The sequence below is a fragment of the Nerophis lumbriciformis genome, linkage group LG02 (genome assembly GCF_033978685.3).
Source record: "Nerophis lumbriciformis linkage group LG02, RoL_Nlum_v2.1, whole genome shotgun sequence".
NCBI lineage: Eukaryota > Metazoa > Chordata > Actinopteri > Syngnathiformes > Syngnathidae > Nerophis > Nerophis lumbriciformis.
In genome coordinates, this window is record NC_084549.2 from 34,017,853 (window position 1) to 34,034,468 (window position 16,616).

General features: G+C 41.0%; 1 protein-coding gene across 1 annotated transcript in view; it reads right to left on the minus strand.

Moving 5' to 3' along the window:
- Positions 1-16,616, minus strand: part of wdr11 (WD repeat domain 11) — a 102,468-nt gene that overhangs the window by 80,647 nt on the left and 5,205 nt on the right. The window contains exon 2 of the mRNA XM_061961438.1: positions 16,082-16,193. Coding sequence (XP_061817422.1) covers positions 16,082-16,193 — 112 coding nt within the window. The remainder of the gene's footprint in view (positions 1-16,081; positions 16,194-16,616) is intronic.

The window sequence follows — 16,616 nt, forward strand, 5'->3', positions numbered from 1 at the left end:
GTTTATGTGTATATATATTTACTAGTGTGCATGCGTCGATCTAGACGGCCGCTGCTGCAGTTCACTCCGTCTTTGTTCTTTGTTCGCTTTGTACTTTTAACATTTACTTTTCATCTAGTCGTGCCCTTCTAAACATGCAGTTTAGAAGTGTTTTGTTTGTCCTACTGATGGTGGGGACACTACTGAAGAGCTCAGACGGACAAGAACAGTGGAGAGGTTCCTTTATCTGCACCAGGGAACAGTTGTTAGCGATACCTGCTGTTAGCATGCAGCTAACGGACCCGGCGCTAACTAACCAGATCCCGGAGGAGCTAAAAAGGACTAATGGAGGTTAACGTGGCTGTCGGGGGAAAGGGAGACGTTCGAGACAGAAGAAGGCTGAAGCGAGGAGGGAGAGAAGGAGATATAAACCATATCGTCCTTCCGTCATCATGGGTAACGTGCGGTCTCTGGCAAATAAAATGGATGAGTTGTCGGTGCTTGCCGGTAGTCAGAAAGTACATCGTGAGTGTAGCCTAATGTGTTTTACTGAGACGCGGCTGCACGACGATGTTCCTAATAGTAATGTCTCTATAAACGAGTTTCAAACTGTGCGCTCTGACCGGGACCGAACCAACTGCAAGCGGAAAGGAGGGGGGCTTGCTTTGTTTATTAATAAGAAATGGTGTCATCCCGGTCATATCCCAATAAAAGAGCGACACTGTGACCCGAATATAGAGACGTTAGCTGTAGGACTCAGACCATATTATTTGCCCAGGGAGATTCCGCATGTTATCATGATGGCAGTATACATCCCCCCCTCTGCTAACGCCGCAGCTGCGAGTGACGTCATCCACAGCTCGATAGCCAGACTCCAAACCAAGCACCCGAAAGCTCTCATCCTCATCTCGGGGGATTTTATCCATGTTACTATGGACAAATCACTACCCAACTTCACCCAGTATGTCAGCTGCCACACCAGAGGAAATAAGATCCTGGACCTGCTGTACGCGAACATCAAGGATGCGTGTAGCCTCATACCACTACCAGAGCTAGGCCGGTCAGACCACAACCTTCTTTACCTCAACCCCTGTTATGTGCCTCTGGTCAAAAGACAGCCTGTGACCAAAAAAACAGTGAGAAGGTGGTCAGAGGGGGTCCAAGAGACCCTACAGGGCTGTTTTGAGGTAACTGACTGGCAGGTGCTCATGGAGCCTCATGGAGAGGAGCCGTGGGTGTCCAAGGACATCAAAGCCCTATTGAATTAGAAGAAGAGGGCATTCAATGCTGGTAACAGGGAGGAGGTGAAAATAGTTCAGGGGCTGCTGAAGACCAAACTCAGGGAGGCCAAGGAGAACTACAGGAGGAAGCTGGAAGGGAAGCTGAAGGACAACAACATGAAGGCGGTTTGGAGAGGTATGCAGACCATCACTGGCCTCAAACTGTCGGGAGGTAGGGGGGTGGACGGAGACAAAGAGAGGGCCAATGAGCTAAACCAGTTCTTTAACAAGTTTGACACAGTGGCTCCAACAAGCTCCTGCCCCCCCGAGGCATGCCAGCCAGCCTCCTGACAACTTCAGCGAACCAATCCACTCCTCTCTCTCCTCACAGCCCCCCAACTCCAATGAACACCTCACCCTCAGCTTGACGACCACCCCCCCCTCCCCCAACTACCTGAGACCTCCCCAGTGTGTCTGTCTGCAGAACAGGTGAATGCACAGCTAAAGAAGTTACACACAGGCAAGGCCGCGGGTCTTGACGGTGTGAGCCCCAGGGTGCTCAAAATCTGCGCCCCACAGCTGTGTGGTGTGCTTCAGCACATCTTCAACATGAGCCTTAGGCTGCAGAACGTCCCCACACTGTGGAAAACCTCATGCGTGATCCCCATCCTCAAGTGCACGAGACCCAGCACGTCGACAGAATACAGGCCGGTGGCTCTAACCTCCCACATCATGAAGACCATGGAGAGGTTGGTCCTGGAACAACTCCGTCCGACGAACAAGCCCCACCTGGACCCACTCCAGTTCGCCTACCAGCCCTGACTGGGAGTGGAGGACGCGGTCATCTACCTGCTGAACCTAGCCCACACCCACCTACACAAGCCTGTGAGCAGTGTGAGGGTCATGTTTTTTGACTTCTCCAGTGCTTTCAATACCATACGGCCCGGGCTACTGGGTGTGAAGTTAGAGACGATGCAGGTGGAGGCCCCCTTGGTGTCCTGGGTTGTTGATTACCTGACTGACAGACCACAGGACGTGTGACTGCAGGACTGTGTGTCTGACAGACTGGTCAGCAACACCGGGGCCCCGCAGGGCACAGTCCTCTCCCCCTTCCTCTTCCTCTTCACCATCTACACCACCAATTTCCACTATCAGTCAGAGTCCTGCCACCTTCAGAAGTTTTCTGATGACTCTGCGATAGTGGGGTGCATTGAAGATGGTGATGATGAGGAATACAGGGCACTGGTGGAGGACTTTGTCACATGGTGTGGAAAGAACCACCTCCACCTCAATGTGACGAAGAGCAAGGAGCTGGCTGTGGACCTGCGAAGGAGGAGGACTACTCCGGCGACCCCTGTTTCCATCAGGGTGGTCAATGTGGACATGGTTGAGGATTATAAATACCTCGGAGTACACATCGACAACAAGCTGAATGGGTCAAAACACGCTGAGGCACTCTACAAGAAGGGTCAGAGCCGCCTCTACTTCCTCAGGAGGCTAGGATCCTTCAATGTCTGTACAAAGATGATGAATATGTTCTACGAGTCGGTGGTGGCGGGCGCCTTCTTGTACGCCGTGGCCTGCTGGGGCAGCGGACTGAGAGCGGGGGACGCAGACAGGCTGGACAAGCTGGTAAGAAAGACCAGTAACGTGGTGGCCATTATGAACAACACCTCCCACCCACTACACTCGGACCTGGCGGAGAGAATGAATACGTTCAGTGGAAGGCTCAGACTCCCAAAATGCAACACGAAACGACACAGGAAGTCCTTCATACCGACAGCCATCAGACTGTATAATACATTGTTCCTTTTTGACTGTACTTAAATGTATAATGTATTTATATTATTCACATGTGAATAATGCTGTATAATAGACTGCATTTATGTTAGTCACATGTGAATAACGCTGTATAATAGACTATTTATATTATTCACATGTAAAAAAATACCTAAGTGTTTATTGTCTATTGTGAGCGAACTGTGGTGCTGAATTTCCCCCAGGGATCAATAAAGTACTTTCTATTCTATTCTTTTCTATTCTATGTATTGTTTTCATTTTTTAATGTGTTTTCATTGTAAAATATTTGTTTCTATTTATATACCTTACTGTAATTATATCAATATGATTCTTTTTTCATGATTTTTCCAATATTAACTACTACTTCTAAGTTGTACAACATGTAAAGTACAGAATATCAGAACAATTTACTCATGTAGAAAAAATATTACCTAACATCTTTGACAATCAAAGCATGATCGTAACAAGCCACATTTTGTGTTATTAATGCGTGAAACTGCTATCTAAACATGGACGTGTAGCTCCTCTCCTCTAAAGCAGGAATACAAATTATGTATTCCTACAAAATAGGAATTCTGGCAAAAAATTATCTTTATTAACATGTTTATATCCTTTTTGTGTTGAGCTGTTTCAAAAAGCATAATGTTTAAAAACATTTCATTAAAGCAAATTAATTGTACAGTCATGGTATTAAAAACCTAAAAATTATCTGTCCAGAGTACACTTATTGACGAAAAATAATATCTTTCTGCGATTAATTTTGAGTTAATTATGAACAAAATGTGATTAATCTTGGTTAAATATTTTAATCGTTCGACTATCGTTTTTCTATTTAGAGTCTGTAACATACAACAGTTTATAAAGCCCTGTCAATACCAGAAAACAACTAATTAAGGGCTATTCACACTTGGCCAATTGTACTGTAAAGAACTATGTCCGACCCCATTATTTTCCTGTCCCTTTACTTCTACACCACTGTCCTACAGACAGTCACCACACATCGTATATTCTTTCCAAGTATTTCAATCTGATTGTTTTCTATTGTGCAAAGGGGCGGCTGTCACTAAATACTTGTTAGAGAAGTGATTGCATTAATTAAATGGCTATCTTTATTACGCACACAAATGTAGTTACAGGTGAGCAGAGGTGGGTAGTAACGCGCTACATTTACTCCGTTACATCTACTTGAGTAACTTTTGGGATAAATTGTACTTCTAAGAGTAGTTTTAATGCAACTTACTTTTACTTTTACTTGAGTATATTTATAGAGAAGAAAGGCTACTTTTACTCTGCTACTTTTATCTACATTCAGCTCGCTACTCGCTACTAATTTTTATCGATCTGTTAATGCACGCTTTGTTTGTTTTGGTCTGTCAGACAGACCTTCAAAGTGCCTGCCTTACTGGTGACGTTACACTCCGTTCCACCAATAAAATGCAGTCACTAGTGACGTTTGACTCCGTTCCACCAATCAAATGCAGTCACTGGTGACGTTGGACCAATCAAACAGAGCCAGGCGGTCACATGACCTGACTTAAACAAGTTGAAAATCTTATTGGGGTGTTACCATTTAGTGGTCAATTGTACGGAATAAGTACTGTACTGTGCAATCTAATAATACAAGTTTCAATCAATCAATCAAAAGTTTGAAGGAAAAAAGACACGTTTTTATTTCAACCGTACATCCCGTCAAAAGCCTAAAGACTGACTGCACAGTTCCTGTCTTCACAATAAAAGTGCCGTTCCATCGCGCCTGCACTTACAAAATAAGAGTCTACGAAAGCCAGCGCAAACAAGCTAGCAAGCTACGGAATTTGCCGCCAATGTATTTCTTGTAAAGTGTGTGAAAACGAATATGGAAGCTGGACAAATAAAATGCCAAAAACCAACCACTTTCATGTGGTATTAGACAGAAAGGAGGAACTTTTCTTCTCCTCCATTTGAAAACGTGGACGTTACCAGCACTACTGTCTGATTACAATCAATGCAAGTCATCAGAATCAGGTAACACACCAACTTATATTCTTGTCTTCATGAAAGAAAGGAATCCGTATGTTAAACATGCATGTATATTCATTAAAACACCTTTAACATGTAAACAAAAACGGCAAACTAAATAAATATAAATGATATACTGTATATATCAATTTATGTGTATATAAATATATATATATATACATACATATATATATATAAATACATACATATATATAAATATATATATATATATATATATATATATATATATATATATATATATATATATATATATATATATATATATATGATATGTGTGTGTATGTTACTCATCAGTTACTCAGTACTTGAGTAGTTTTTTCACAACATACTTTTTACTTTTACTCAAGTAAATATTTGGGTGACTACTCATTACTTTTACTTGAGTAATAAATCTCTAAAGTAACAGTACTCTTACTTGAGTACAATTTCTGGCTACTCTACCCACCTCTGCAGGTGAGCAAGCGTGGTGGTTTTTTTAATTGTATTTTAAGTATTTTTTCTTCGAACATGACATGTGTTTGTTATCAGTAAGAACTTGCAAGGAGCATTACAGTAATTTGATGACTCGGCTGTTGCAAGCCTGCATGTGCGTGTGGACTCAAATGCTCAGTGCCCTAGTCCACCTCTTCTAATGGTCAAAGCAGTGATGTCAAACATACGGTCCACGAACAGGTTTAATTCGGCCTGCGAGATGACTTTGGTAAGTATATACAAACATAAGCTGGATTTTTTTTTTATGAAAGAAACTGCTTTTCTAAATGTGTTCACTCAATGACGCAATTGCAATTCTGTTGACAAGCAAACACTTGTTACAAGTATGCCAGGCAAGAGATACACAGTACAGTGTGACTGTGGCTCCTCCCCCTCGACCTAACCCGACAACCCGACATTGTGCTTTGGCGCCCTTTTGCCGCAAAATGTCTCTCAAAAAAGGGAAAAGTGGACGCAGAGTGCAGTGTTGCAAGAAAAATTATCAGCCTCTTATTTATTCACCGAAGTGAAAGGTAAAGCTATGAGTTTGGTGTGTTCACAGCAAGTTTCAGTGCTGAAAGAATAATAATCTTCGTCGCCATTATGAGACTCTTCATGCCAACAAATACAACCACTTGCAAGAACAGAGAAGACAGAAGGTGAATGAATTGTTGGCAGTTCTGAAAAAAACAGCAGTCTGTATTTACTCATAGTCGAGAAGTCAGTGACGCTACAGTGAAAACTAGTTATCGCTAATGAAATCGCAGTGGCTTTGAATCCCTTTACTGAGGGTGAATTTGTAAAGACATGCATGCTAAAGGCTGCGGAGATTGTGTGCCCTAAAAAGCGCCTGGCTTTTGCAAATATCAGCCTGACAAGAAATACAGTTGCAGAAAGAATTTTTGATCTTTCGGCATATTTGGACAGCCAGTTGAAGCACAAAGTAAAGACATTTATTGCGTTTTCAGTTACAATTGATGAAAGCACGGACAATACAGATGTTGCACAATTGGCTATATTGATCCGCAAAGATGATGACACTTTGACCATCACAGAGGAGTTCGTAGAGTTGGTGCCAATGACAGATACCACAACAGCAGCTGATGTTTTCACCACATTTGTCGCCGTTCTGGACAGAGTGGGAGTGGACTGGTCCTGCAAAGTCAGTCTGGCTACAGAGGGTGCGCCCTCAATGGTCGGAAAACAAGCAGGTGCTGCGGCAAAATTTTAAAAGAAAGTGCAGACTGCAAATGTAGGAAGTGCTTTTTGGACTTTTCACTGTATTTTACATCAGAAGGCTTTGTGCTGCAAGTCATTAAAGACGGATGACGTCATGAGGGTGGTCGTCCAAACTGTTAATTTCCTACAATCAAGAGGCCTGAATCACTGTCACTTTGACAACCTCGAGCCCAACCAAGGCCTGCCATACCACACCGAGGTAAGATGGTTAAGCCAAGGTGCTGTGCTGAGGCCTTTTTTTGATAATTGAGTGGAAATTGAACATTTCATGGAAGAAAAGGGCAAACCGGTGTTAGAATTTCAGTCAACAGAATAGATGCAGAAGCTTGCATTTATGGTGGATGTTACAGAGCACCTAAATAAGTTGAACAAAATGCTGCAAGGGCGCAATAAAGTTGTCACGCAGTATTATGACAACATGTGCATTCAAGTTGAAGCTGTCATTGTGGGAGGTGCAACTCGCACGTGGTGACGCAGCTCACTTTCTTTGTCTGAAAGATGTGTGTGCGACCCAACATGCCACAAACGAGAAGCGGCTTAAAGATAAAATAATGGCACTACTGCGGGAGTTTAAGCAATACTTTCAGATTTTTTGTGAGATGGAGAAAGACTTCAAAGTTGTTTGCTCACCATTGATTGTGAATGCCTATGATGTGCCCAGCAACTTCCAACTAGAAATAATAGACTTACAGTGTGATTCTGATTTGAAGGGCAAATTTTCCACAGTTAGCTAGGACACATTTTATCAGTATCTCTTGCCAGGTTACCCCAACTGAACAGCCCTTGCTTACATCTTTGTGAGAAAGTTTTCTTTCTCTCATGAGCATTAATAAAACAAAGTTAAAGGCCTACTGAAACCCACTACTACCGACCACGCAGTCTGATAGTTTATATATCAATGATGAAATCTTAACATTGCAACACATGCCAATACGGCCGGGTTAGCTTACGAAAGTGCAAATTTAAATTTTGCGCGAAATATCCTGCTGAAAACGTCTCGGTATGATGACGTCTGCGCGTGACGTCACGGATTGTAGAGGACATTTTGGGACAGCATGGTGGCCAGCTATTAAGTCGTCTGTTTTCATCGCAAAATTCCACAGTATTCTGGACATCTGTGTTGGTGAATCTTTTGCAATTTGTTCAATGAACAATGGAGACAGCAAAGAAGAAAGCTGTAGGTGGGAAGCGGTGTATTGCGGCAGGTGTTGTGCTGGATAACGCACCCCTGTCGTAGAATACACCCCTTGACTGGTGTGCCGGATAACACAGCCGGTGTTTCATTGTTTACATTCCCGAAAGATGACAGTCAAGCTTTACCATTGCCCTGTGGAGAACTGGGACAACAGAGACTCTTACCAGGAGGACTTTGAGTGTGATACGCAGACACGGTACCGTGAGTACGCATGCAGCTGCGGCTTCCAAACATTCGCTTGCCCATACGTGCGTGCTGCTATGTGCATGTCACGTACGTAACTTTGGGGAAATATATGTGCTATATGAACTTTGGGGAGGTGAACGGTACTTTGGGCTGTGGGATTGAGTGTGTTGTGCAGGTGTTTGAGTTGTATTGGCAGGTTATATGGACGGGAGGGGGGGAGGTGTTTGTTATGCGGTATTAATTTGTGGCATAATAAATATAAGCCTGGTTGTGTTGTGGCTAATAGAGTATATATATGTCTTGTGTTTATTTATTGTTTTAGTCATTCCCAGCTGAATATCAGGTCCCACCCGCCTCTCACAGCATCTTCCCTATCTGAATCGCTCCCACTGCCCTCTAGTCCTTCACTCTCACTTTCCTCATCCACGAATCTTTCATCCTCGCTCAAATTAATGGGGAAATCGTCGCTTTCTCGTTCCGAATCGCTCTCGCTGCTGGTGGCCATAATTGTAAACAATGTGCAGATGTGAGGAGCTCCACAACCTGTGATGTCACGCGACTCGTCTGCTACATCCGGTACTGGCAAGGCTTTTTTATCAGCTACCAAAAGTTGCGAACTTTATCGTCGATGTTCTCTACTAAATCCTTTCAGCAAAAATATGGCAATATCGCAAAATGATCAAGTATGACACATAGAATGGACCTGCTATCCCCGTTTAAATAAGAAAATCGCATTTCAGTAGGCCTTTAAGCTCAAGACATACATATACACATACATATACAAATATATATATATATATATATATATATATATATATATATATATATATATATATATATATATATATATATATATATATATATATATATGTATGTGTGGGAAAAAATCACAAGACTATTTCATCTCTACAGGCCTGTTTCATGAGGGGGGGTACCCTCAATCGTCAGGAGATTTTAATGGGAGCATTCGCATACCATGGTTTGTATAGGGCACAGAGTGGGTGGGTACAGGCTGGCCTAGGGGCGTGGTGATTGGCTCATGTGTTACCTAGGAGGTGTTTCCGTCTATGGCGGCATGCTGTTACAATTTCGCTGCGCTTGTTGAGGGATGACAGGTCTGGACGGTAAATAATAAACAGTTTCTCTTTCAAGCATAGGTTGCATCTTTTATTACCACTATTGTAAGGTGTGCTGGATGCAAGAATTTGCCATGTTATTGAATATTCAACATTATTGTCTTTGAGGTCCCAAATGTGTTTGCTGAGTTCTGTGGTATTTCGCAGGTTTTTGTTCCTGAAAGAAGCCTTGTGATTGTTCCATCTGGTTTTGAATTCTCCCTCGGTTAATCCTACATATGTGTCGGATGTGTTAATGTCCTTGCGTATTACCTTAGATTGGTAGACAACTGATGTTTGTAAGCACCCCCCGTTGAGAGGGCAATCAGGTTTCTTTCGACAATTACATCCTTTGTTGGTTTTGGAGTCGTTCTGTCTGAGGGCCGACGGCTCATTTGCAATTGTTTTGTTGTGGTTTGAGATGATTTGTCGTATATTGTTCATGCAGCTGTAGCTCAATTTAATGTTGTTCTTGTTGAATACTTTTCTTAGGATGTTGTCTTTGGGAAAGTGTTTGTCAATCAGATTGAGGAATTTGTGTCCAATGTTCGTTGAGACGTTTTTGCTGTATGGGGGGTTGTACCAGATGATGTCGTTCCGTTTTCTGTTCTTTTTTGGCTGGTTTCCTGGCGTGGGTTCATAGGTGAGGGTGAAATTGTATCCGCTTTCATCAAGGGCTTTTTGGTACGGGGGGTTGCTTGGTCAAATTCAGCTTTGCTAGATGACAGCATCGATAGCCTTTTATTGATTCCGGTAGGTATTCTTTTCGTGGTGGTGGGTGGATGGTTGCTGTCATGGTGCACGTATTGGAGTGTTGTGTTGGGTTTCGTGAATGGTTGGTAGCTGTTATTTCTCAGGTTGAAAGTGACGTCAAGGAAGTTGACGGTTTGCTTGTTGGCTTCAATCGTGATCCGTAGGCCGTTCTCTTTGAAAATTTGGCATATGCGCTTCTTGGTATTCTCGCTGCTCCTTGGCGAGGCGCGACACACTGCCAGTCCGTCATCACGGTAAATACCAAGGTTCAGATTGAGGCTATTATTTATACACATATACACACACATACAGTTGTGGTCAAAAGTTTACATACACTTGTAAAGAACATAATGTCATGGCTGTCTTGAGTTTCCAATAATTTATACAACTCTTATTTTTTTTGTGATAGAGTGATTGGAGCACATACGGTACTTGTTTGTCACAAAAAACATTCATGAAGTTTGGTTCTTTTATGAATTTATTATTGGTCTACTGAAAATGTGACAATATCTGCTGGGTCACAAGTAAACATACAGCAATGTTAATATTTGGTTACATGTCCCTTGGCAAGTTTCACTGCAATAAGGCGCTTTTGGTAGCCACCCACAAGCTTTTGGTTGACTTTTTGACCACTCCTCTTGACAAAATTAGTGCAGTTCAGCAAAATTTGTTGGTTTTCTGACATGGACTTGTTTCTACAGCATTGTCCACATGTTCTCAATGGGGTTTAAGTCAGGACTTTGGGAAGGCCATTCTAAAACCTAAATTCTAGCCTGATTTAGCTATTCCTTTACCATTTTTGACGTGTGTTTGGGGTCATTGTCCTGTTGAAACACCCAACTGCGCCGAAGACCCAACCTCCGGGCTGATGATTTTAGGTTGTCCTGAAGAATTTGGAGGTAATCGTCCTTTTTCATTGTCCCATTTACTCTCTGTAAAGCACCAGATCCATTGGCAGCAAAACAGGCCCAGAGCATAATACTAACACCACCATGCTTGACGGTAGGCTTGGTGTTCCTGGGATTAAAGCCTCACCTTTTCTCCTCCAAACATATTGCTGCGTATTGTGGCCAAACAGCTCAATTGTTGTTTCATCTGACCACAGAACTTTTCTCCAGAAGGTCTTATCTTTGTCCATGTGATCAGCAGCAAACCTTAGACGAGCCTTAAGGTGTTGCTTCTGGAGAAAGGGCTTTCTTCTTGCATGGTAGCTTCTCAGTCCATGGCGATGCAAAACACGCTTCACTGTGGACACTGACACTTGTGTTCCAGCAGCTTCCAATTCATTGCAGACCTGCTTTTTGGTGGTTCTCGGTTGAGTCTTGATCATCCTGACCAATTTTCTCTCAGCAGCAGGTGATAGCTTGCGTTTTCTTCCTGATCGTGGCCGTGACAAAACTGTGCCATGCACTTTAGACTTTAAAACAATTGTGAGCACAGTTGCTCTTGGGACCTTAAGCTGCTTTGAAATGGCTCCAAGTGACTTTCCTGACTTGTTTAAGTCAATGATTAGTTTTTTCAGATCAGTGCTAAGTTCCTTTGACTTTCTCATTGTCGCATTTGTAACCGAGTCTAATGACTGCATCACATGAGCCCTATTTAAATGGGCTCAGAGAAGTCAACAGATGTCGTCAATCATAATCACTCACATGAAGTTAAGAGGCCAATGCCATGTAGCGAATTTGATTTAATTGTAACTTTTCTACATCACCCAAATTGATAATGTATGTTGCTGTATGTATACTTTTGACCCAGCAGATTTGGTCACACTTTCAGTAGACCCATAATAAATTCATAAAAGAACCAAACTTCATGAATGTTTTATATATATATATATATATATATATATATACTAGGGCTGTGAATCTTTGGGTGTCCCACGATTTGATTCAATATCGATTCTTGGGGTCACGATTCCATTCAAATTCGATTTTTTTTCAATTCAACACGATTTTCGATTCAAAAACTATTTTTAATTCAATACATAGGACTTCAGCAGGATCTACCCCAGTCTGCTGACATGCACGCAGAGTAGTAGATTTTTGTAAAAAGCTTTTATAATTGTAAAGGACAATGTTTTATCAACTGATCGCAATAATGTAAATTTGTTTTAACTATTAAATGAACCAAAAATATGACTTATATTATCTTTGTGAAAATATTGGACACAGTGTGTTGTCAAGCTTATGAGATGTGATGCAAGTGTAAGCCACTGTGACACTATTGTTCTCTTTTTTTTTTCATAAATGTCTAATGATAATGTAAATGAGGGATTTTTAATCACTGCTATGTTGAAATTGTAACTAATATTGATACTGTTGTTGATAATATTCATTTTTGTTTCACTACTTTTGGTTTGTTCTGTGTCGTGTTTGTGTCTCCTCTCAATTGCTCTTTTTATTGCAGTTCTGAGTGTTGCTGGGTCGGGTTTGGTTTTGGAATTGGATTGCATTGTTATGGTATTGCTGTGTATTGTTTTGTTGGATTGATTAATGAAAAAATTAAAAATTAAAAATTAAAATTAAAAAAATAAATTAAAAAATTAAAAAAATAAATTGATTTTTAAAAAATGAGAATCAATTCTGAATCGCACAACGTGAGAATCGCGATTCAAATTTGAATCGATTTTTTTCCACACCCCTAATATATACACACTGTTGGCGTTAAGGCACTTTTTGTGGTCTTTTTACGCATTGAAATTAGAAAGGACGCGCATTTCCGGAGGGACGCAGACTTATTTATTTTTTTACCGACCCTGCCTTCTACGGGGCAAAACTCTGGTTTCCTTTTTTTTAATCGATTAACACTTTCCGCCTGTGTTTTGTTTTGTTTTGTTTATATTTGCAGAGTCAAATTTTCGTCCCCGTTCATTGCGTTTTTATTGGTCGACTTCTAAGTAATAACTTTCCGGTACCATTTCTTAAATTTTGATTTGCCGAAAGTTTTATCAATCACAAATACTGAATTTCCGGTACAAGGACTTCCGCGTGTTATTGTTTTTGTCATGGCGAGTAATAAACCCAAGAAGCGAAGCTTCAATGTAAAGGGGCTTCAAGAGCCACTTTTCAGCAAAGTGGTTTCTGAAGAGCCACTTTTCAGCAAATGGCTCACTTATGAAGATTGAAAGATGTTTTGCACGCCATGTAAACAGACTAAGAAAAAAAACACATTTACGACCGGGTGCACTGAATTTCAAAGATCCAGCCTCACCAAGCATTAAGAAACATCATGTTACACCTTTCCTGCTTGTCGGCTTCCAGACCGTGGTCAAGGAGCGCAGGGGAGACGTTCCCTCCAGGGCCGATGTATAGTTGGGGGTAACACCCTCCACTTTACCCGGCAGTGTGTCCCTACAGATCCGCTCTTGGGTCAGAATGACGAGGCAGTCAATTTGTTACAACTCTTTATTTATGTTTTCCACAAAACCAAGCGGACATCCACCATGCTATTAACACTCCTGAACATGCTAGCGTTACCTCTCCTAACTTGCCCACTCACTTACACACGTCACTCACCTCACATATTTCCATTCCTAAAGGGGAACACAGCTTATGGCCATCACAAAGCCAGAGATGAAATGCTTGAGGCATTGAGTGCCACCATAAATTACATTGAAACTAACTTGCCAAATTCTAAATTTCTTGGCATTATTTGCCATGAAAGTGTAGATGTGGCGGTTTTTAAACGACTGATGATCTACATCCAGGTGAGAATAATCAATTAAATGTGTTACATGCATGTATGCCCTAGCACACGATTATCATAATTACATGACCGAAGAAAAAAGCATTTTACACTTTTATTCTGAAATAAATACACCTACAATTTATTAAATACAAATATAGAAAAACAATACCGGCAGCAGTAAAGTTTAGATCCATGAAGTAAAGAAGAAATTGAATTAATGTTTATAACTGAATACATTTACATATGCATAACATTTTTTTTCTTTTGTTTTTGTTTTTTTTATGAGTTAAGTAATGTTTATGACAACCTTTTTCCAAAACACAATATAGAATGTGAGTTATAACAGGATAATGCATACATTCATCATTTGTTTTGAAAACGGTTAAAAAAATGTGGGACCTCAAAAATTTACTGTGGGACCCCATTTTATGACTTGATGGGGTCCCTGTGACCCCATTTTGAAAATTCCTAGCGCCAACAGTGATATATATGAGCAAAATGACAGTTGTCAGCTGTTACCATATCAAACATGGTGGAAATGTATGTTACAAGATACTGCAGTAATAAAGAGTAGGGTTGCAATGGTACTTGGTATAATCCTGCGTGGAGCAATGCGCTTTTAATAAAAAAATTGTGATAATAATCGAGATCGGATGATATGACAAAAATAATGGTGATATTTTTTTTGCCATATTGCCCAGTTAATATGGGAGTAAAAGAGTTGAAACATAAGTAAAGGGTGTTATTTCATGTCTGGAGGGCTCTCATAATGTTTAAAAATGTACTTAGAAGGTCATAAACAGGGTTTTATGATGTACATATAAAATCTAAGTTTACTTTTATAGCCCTTAATCACAAATGTCTCAAAGGGCTGGACAAGCATCAAACGACATCCCTAAGATCCCACATCAGGGCAAGAAAAAACTCAACCCAATGGGAACAATGAGAAACCCTGGAAGGGACCGCAGATGTGGGGATCAATAAAGGCTGTTTGTTTTGTGCAGTATTAATAATCCATCAATTTTCTACCGCTTGTCCCTTTTGGGGTCGCGGGGGGTGCTGGAGCCTATCTCAGCTGCATTCGGGCGGAAGGCGGGGTACACCCTGGACAAGTCGCCACCTCATCACAGGGCCAACACAGATAGATTCACACACTAGGGACCATTTTTTTAGTGTTACCAATCAACCTATCCCCAGGTGCATGTCTTTGAAGGTGGGAGGATGCCGGAGTACCCCGGAGGGAACCCACGCAGTCACGAGGAGAACATGCAAACTCCACACAGAAAGATCCCGAGCCAGGGATTGAACTCAGGACTACTCAGGACCTTCGTATTGTGAGGCAAATGCAATAATAATAATTTTAAAAAATTTAGGGGCCTAAAATTAATATGACAGTCACGCCTACAATGAGTGCATGGACTTTTAACCGCAAACTGTATGTCCCATTTCCTATAACTCTGAACAAGGGAAATTTGGTATAGGTGCTTCATTTTCCTTAACTTGTTTCCCTAAAACAAAAAAATTATACATTTCAAAGGTCACAAAAATGAATGCTAAAAAAGCAAAACTTCTCAAATGACTATATGTACCAATTTAAAACAAATGCTTTGCATCAACAGATCCCAGTGTAAATGCGGTGCTGAGGGGAAAATTCCAATTGATAATCAGTGGATTCCACACAGCCAGTTCTGTACTTAAAAAGACAAACTAATCAAAGCAGAGTGTCCAAAATAATTGACTGTTTTATGTCTTTCTCTAAGGTGGCCGTTTTTTCTTTTATAGCTATAATCCACCATAATGCCCTGCATTGTGACTGTGTGTTGAAGAATTGCAAACTGCTGCAGTGGGCTTAAGAGTAAAGTGTTTTGGAGTAAAGAATGGAAGCCTCAGGCAGAGCGTAGCCTCTGATAATCACTGGATAATTTATGACCCATTATTTAGTTTTCTCCAAAACACGAATATACACACACAGAAATAAACACACAAAAGGACTCAGTCATTGCAGAGAAATATCCTCACAGGATCAATGGTGTCAGTCAGAAACAACTTAGCTCAAGGTCATACCATACTAAGTGTGGATAAATGATAGCGGGGTTAGAAGGTTCTCAGCCAGCAGCAAGTGTGTGCATCTTATCTGACAAGTATATTACGCCAAAAAGCAAGTTCCATGTGAGAAAATAAAATTAAGCTCACCCATATAAACCCCACATTTACGACTATGTATAACAAACAAAGAAAGAAGGCTATAATTAAATCAGTTGCTTTATTGTTGCGAGAGAACAGGAATAAAGAGCAACATTTTTATAATAAATATCAAGCCTACATTAAAATGCCCCAACGGTATTTTAACATCACTTTGTTTGTTTTAAAAATGTCAACACATTTGTTTGTGGCCTGGCAATAATTGAAACACTTACCTTGACCACATTGGCTCTGTGCCTTTCCAGCACTTGGATGGTCTGTGCTGTCTTTGGATCGATGATGAGAATGCTTGAGTGACATCCCTGAGCTATCAACCCCTGCCAGCCCCTATAAACCAAAAAAGAAGGAAGAAGAGGCTCTTTGTTGTTAAAAAGGATTGACAATTGAAAAGAAACTAAGTCAACTGCAGAGGGTAATTTCACCACACCTAGTGTGTGTGTTACTATCAGTGGTACTTTAACTTTAACTAAGCAAACAAACACTCTCCCTTGCAGACAAAAGGAAAATGTGCAAGAACAATATTGCATTACAAAAGACATATCTCACACTCAACGCTCTAAAGTCTAATTTATGAGCAGATTGTATTACTTTATATAGTGAAATGGCATAGGTGTCATCAGCACAAAAACAAAATGTACCATACAGCACTAGCAGATATAAGACACATGTAACTGGTGTGTAGTACATGTTTGCGTATAATTGTGCAGTTCAAGCACAGGCAATAAGTACATCTTAAGAAATATATCTTGT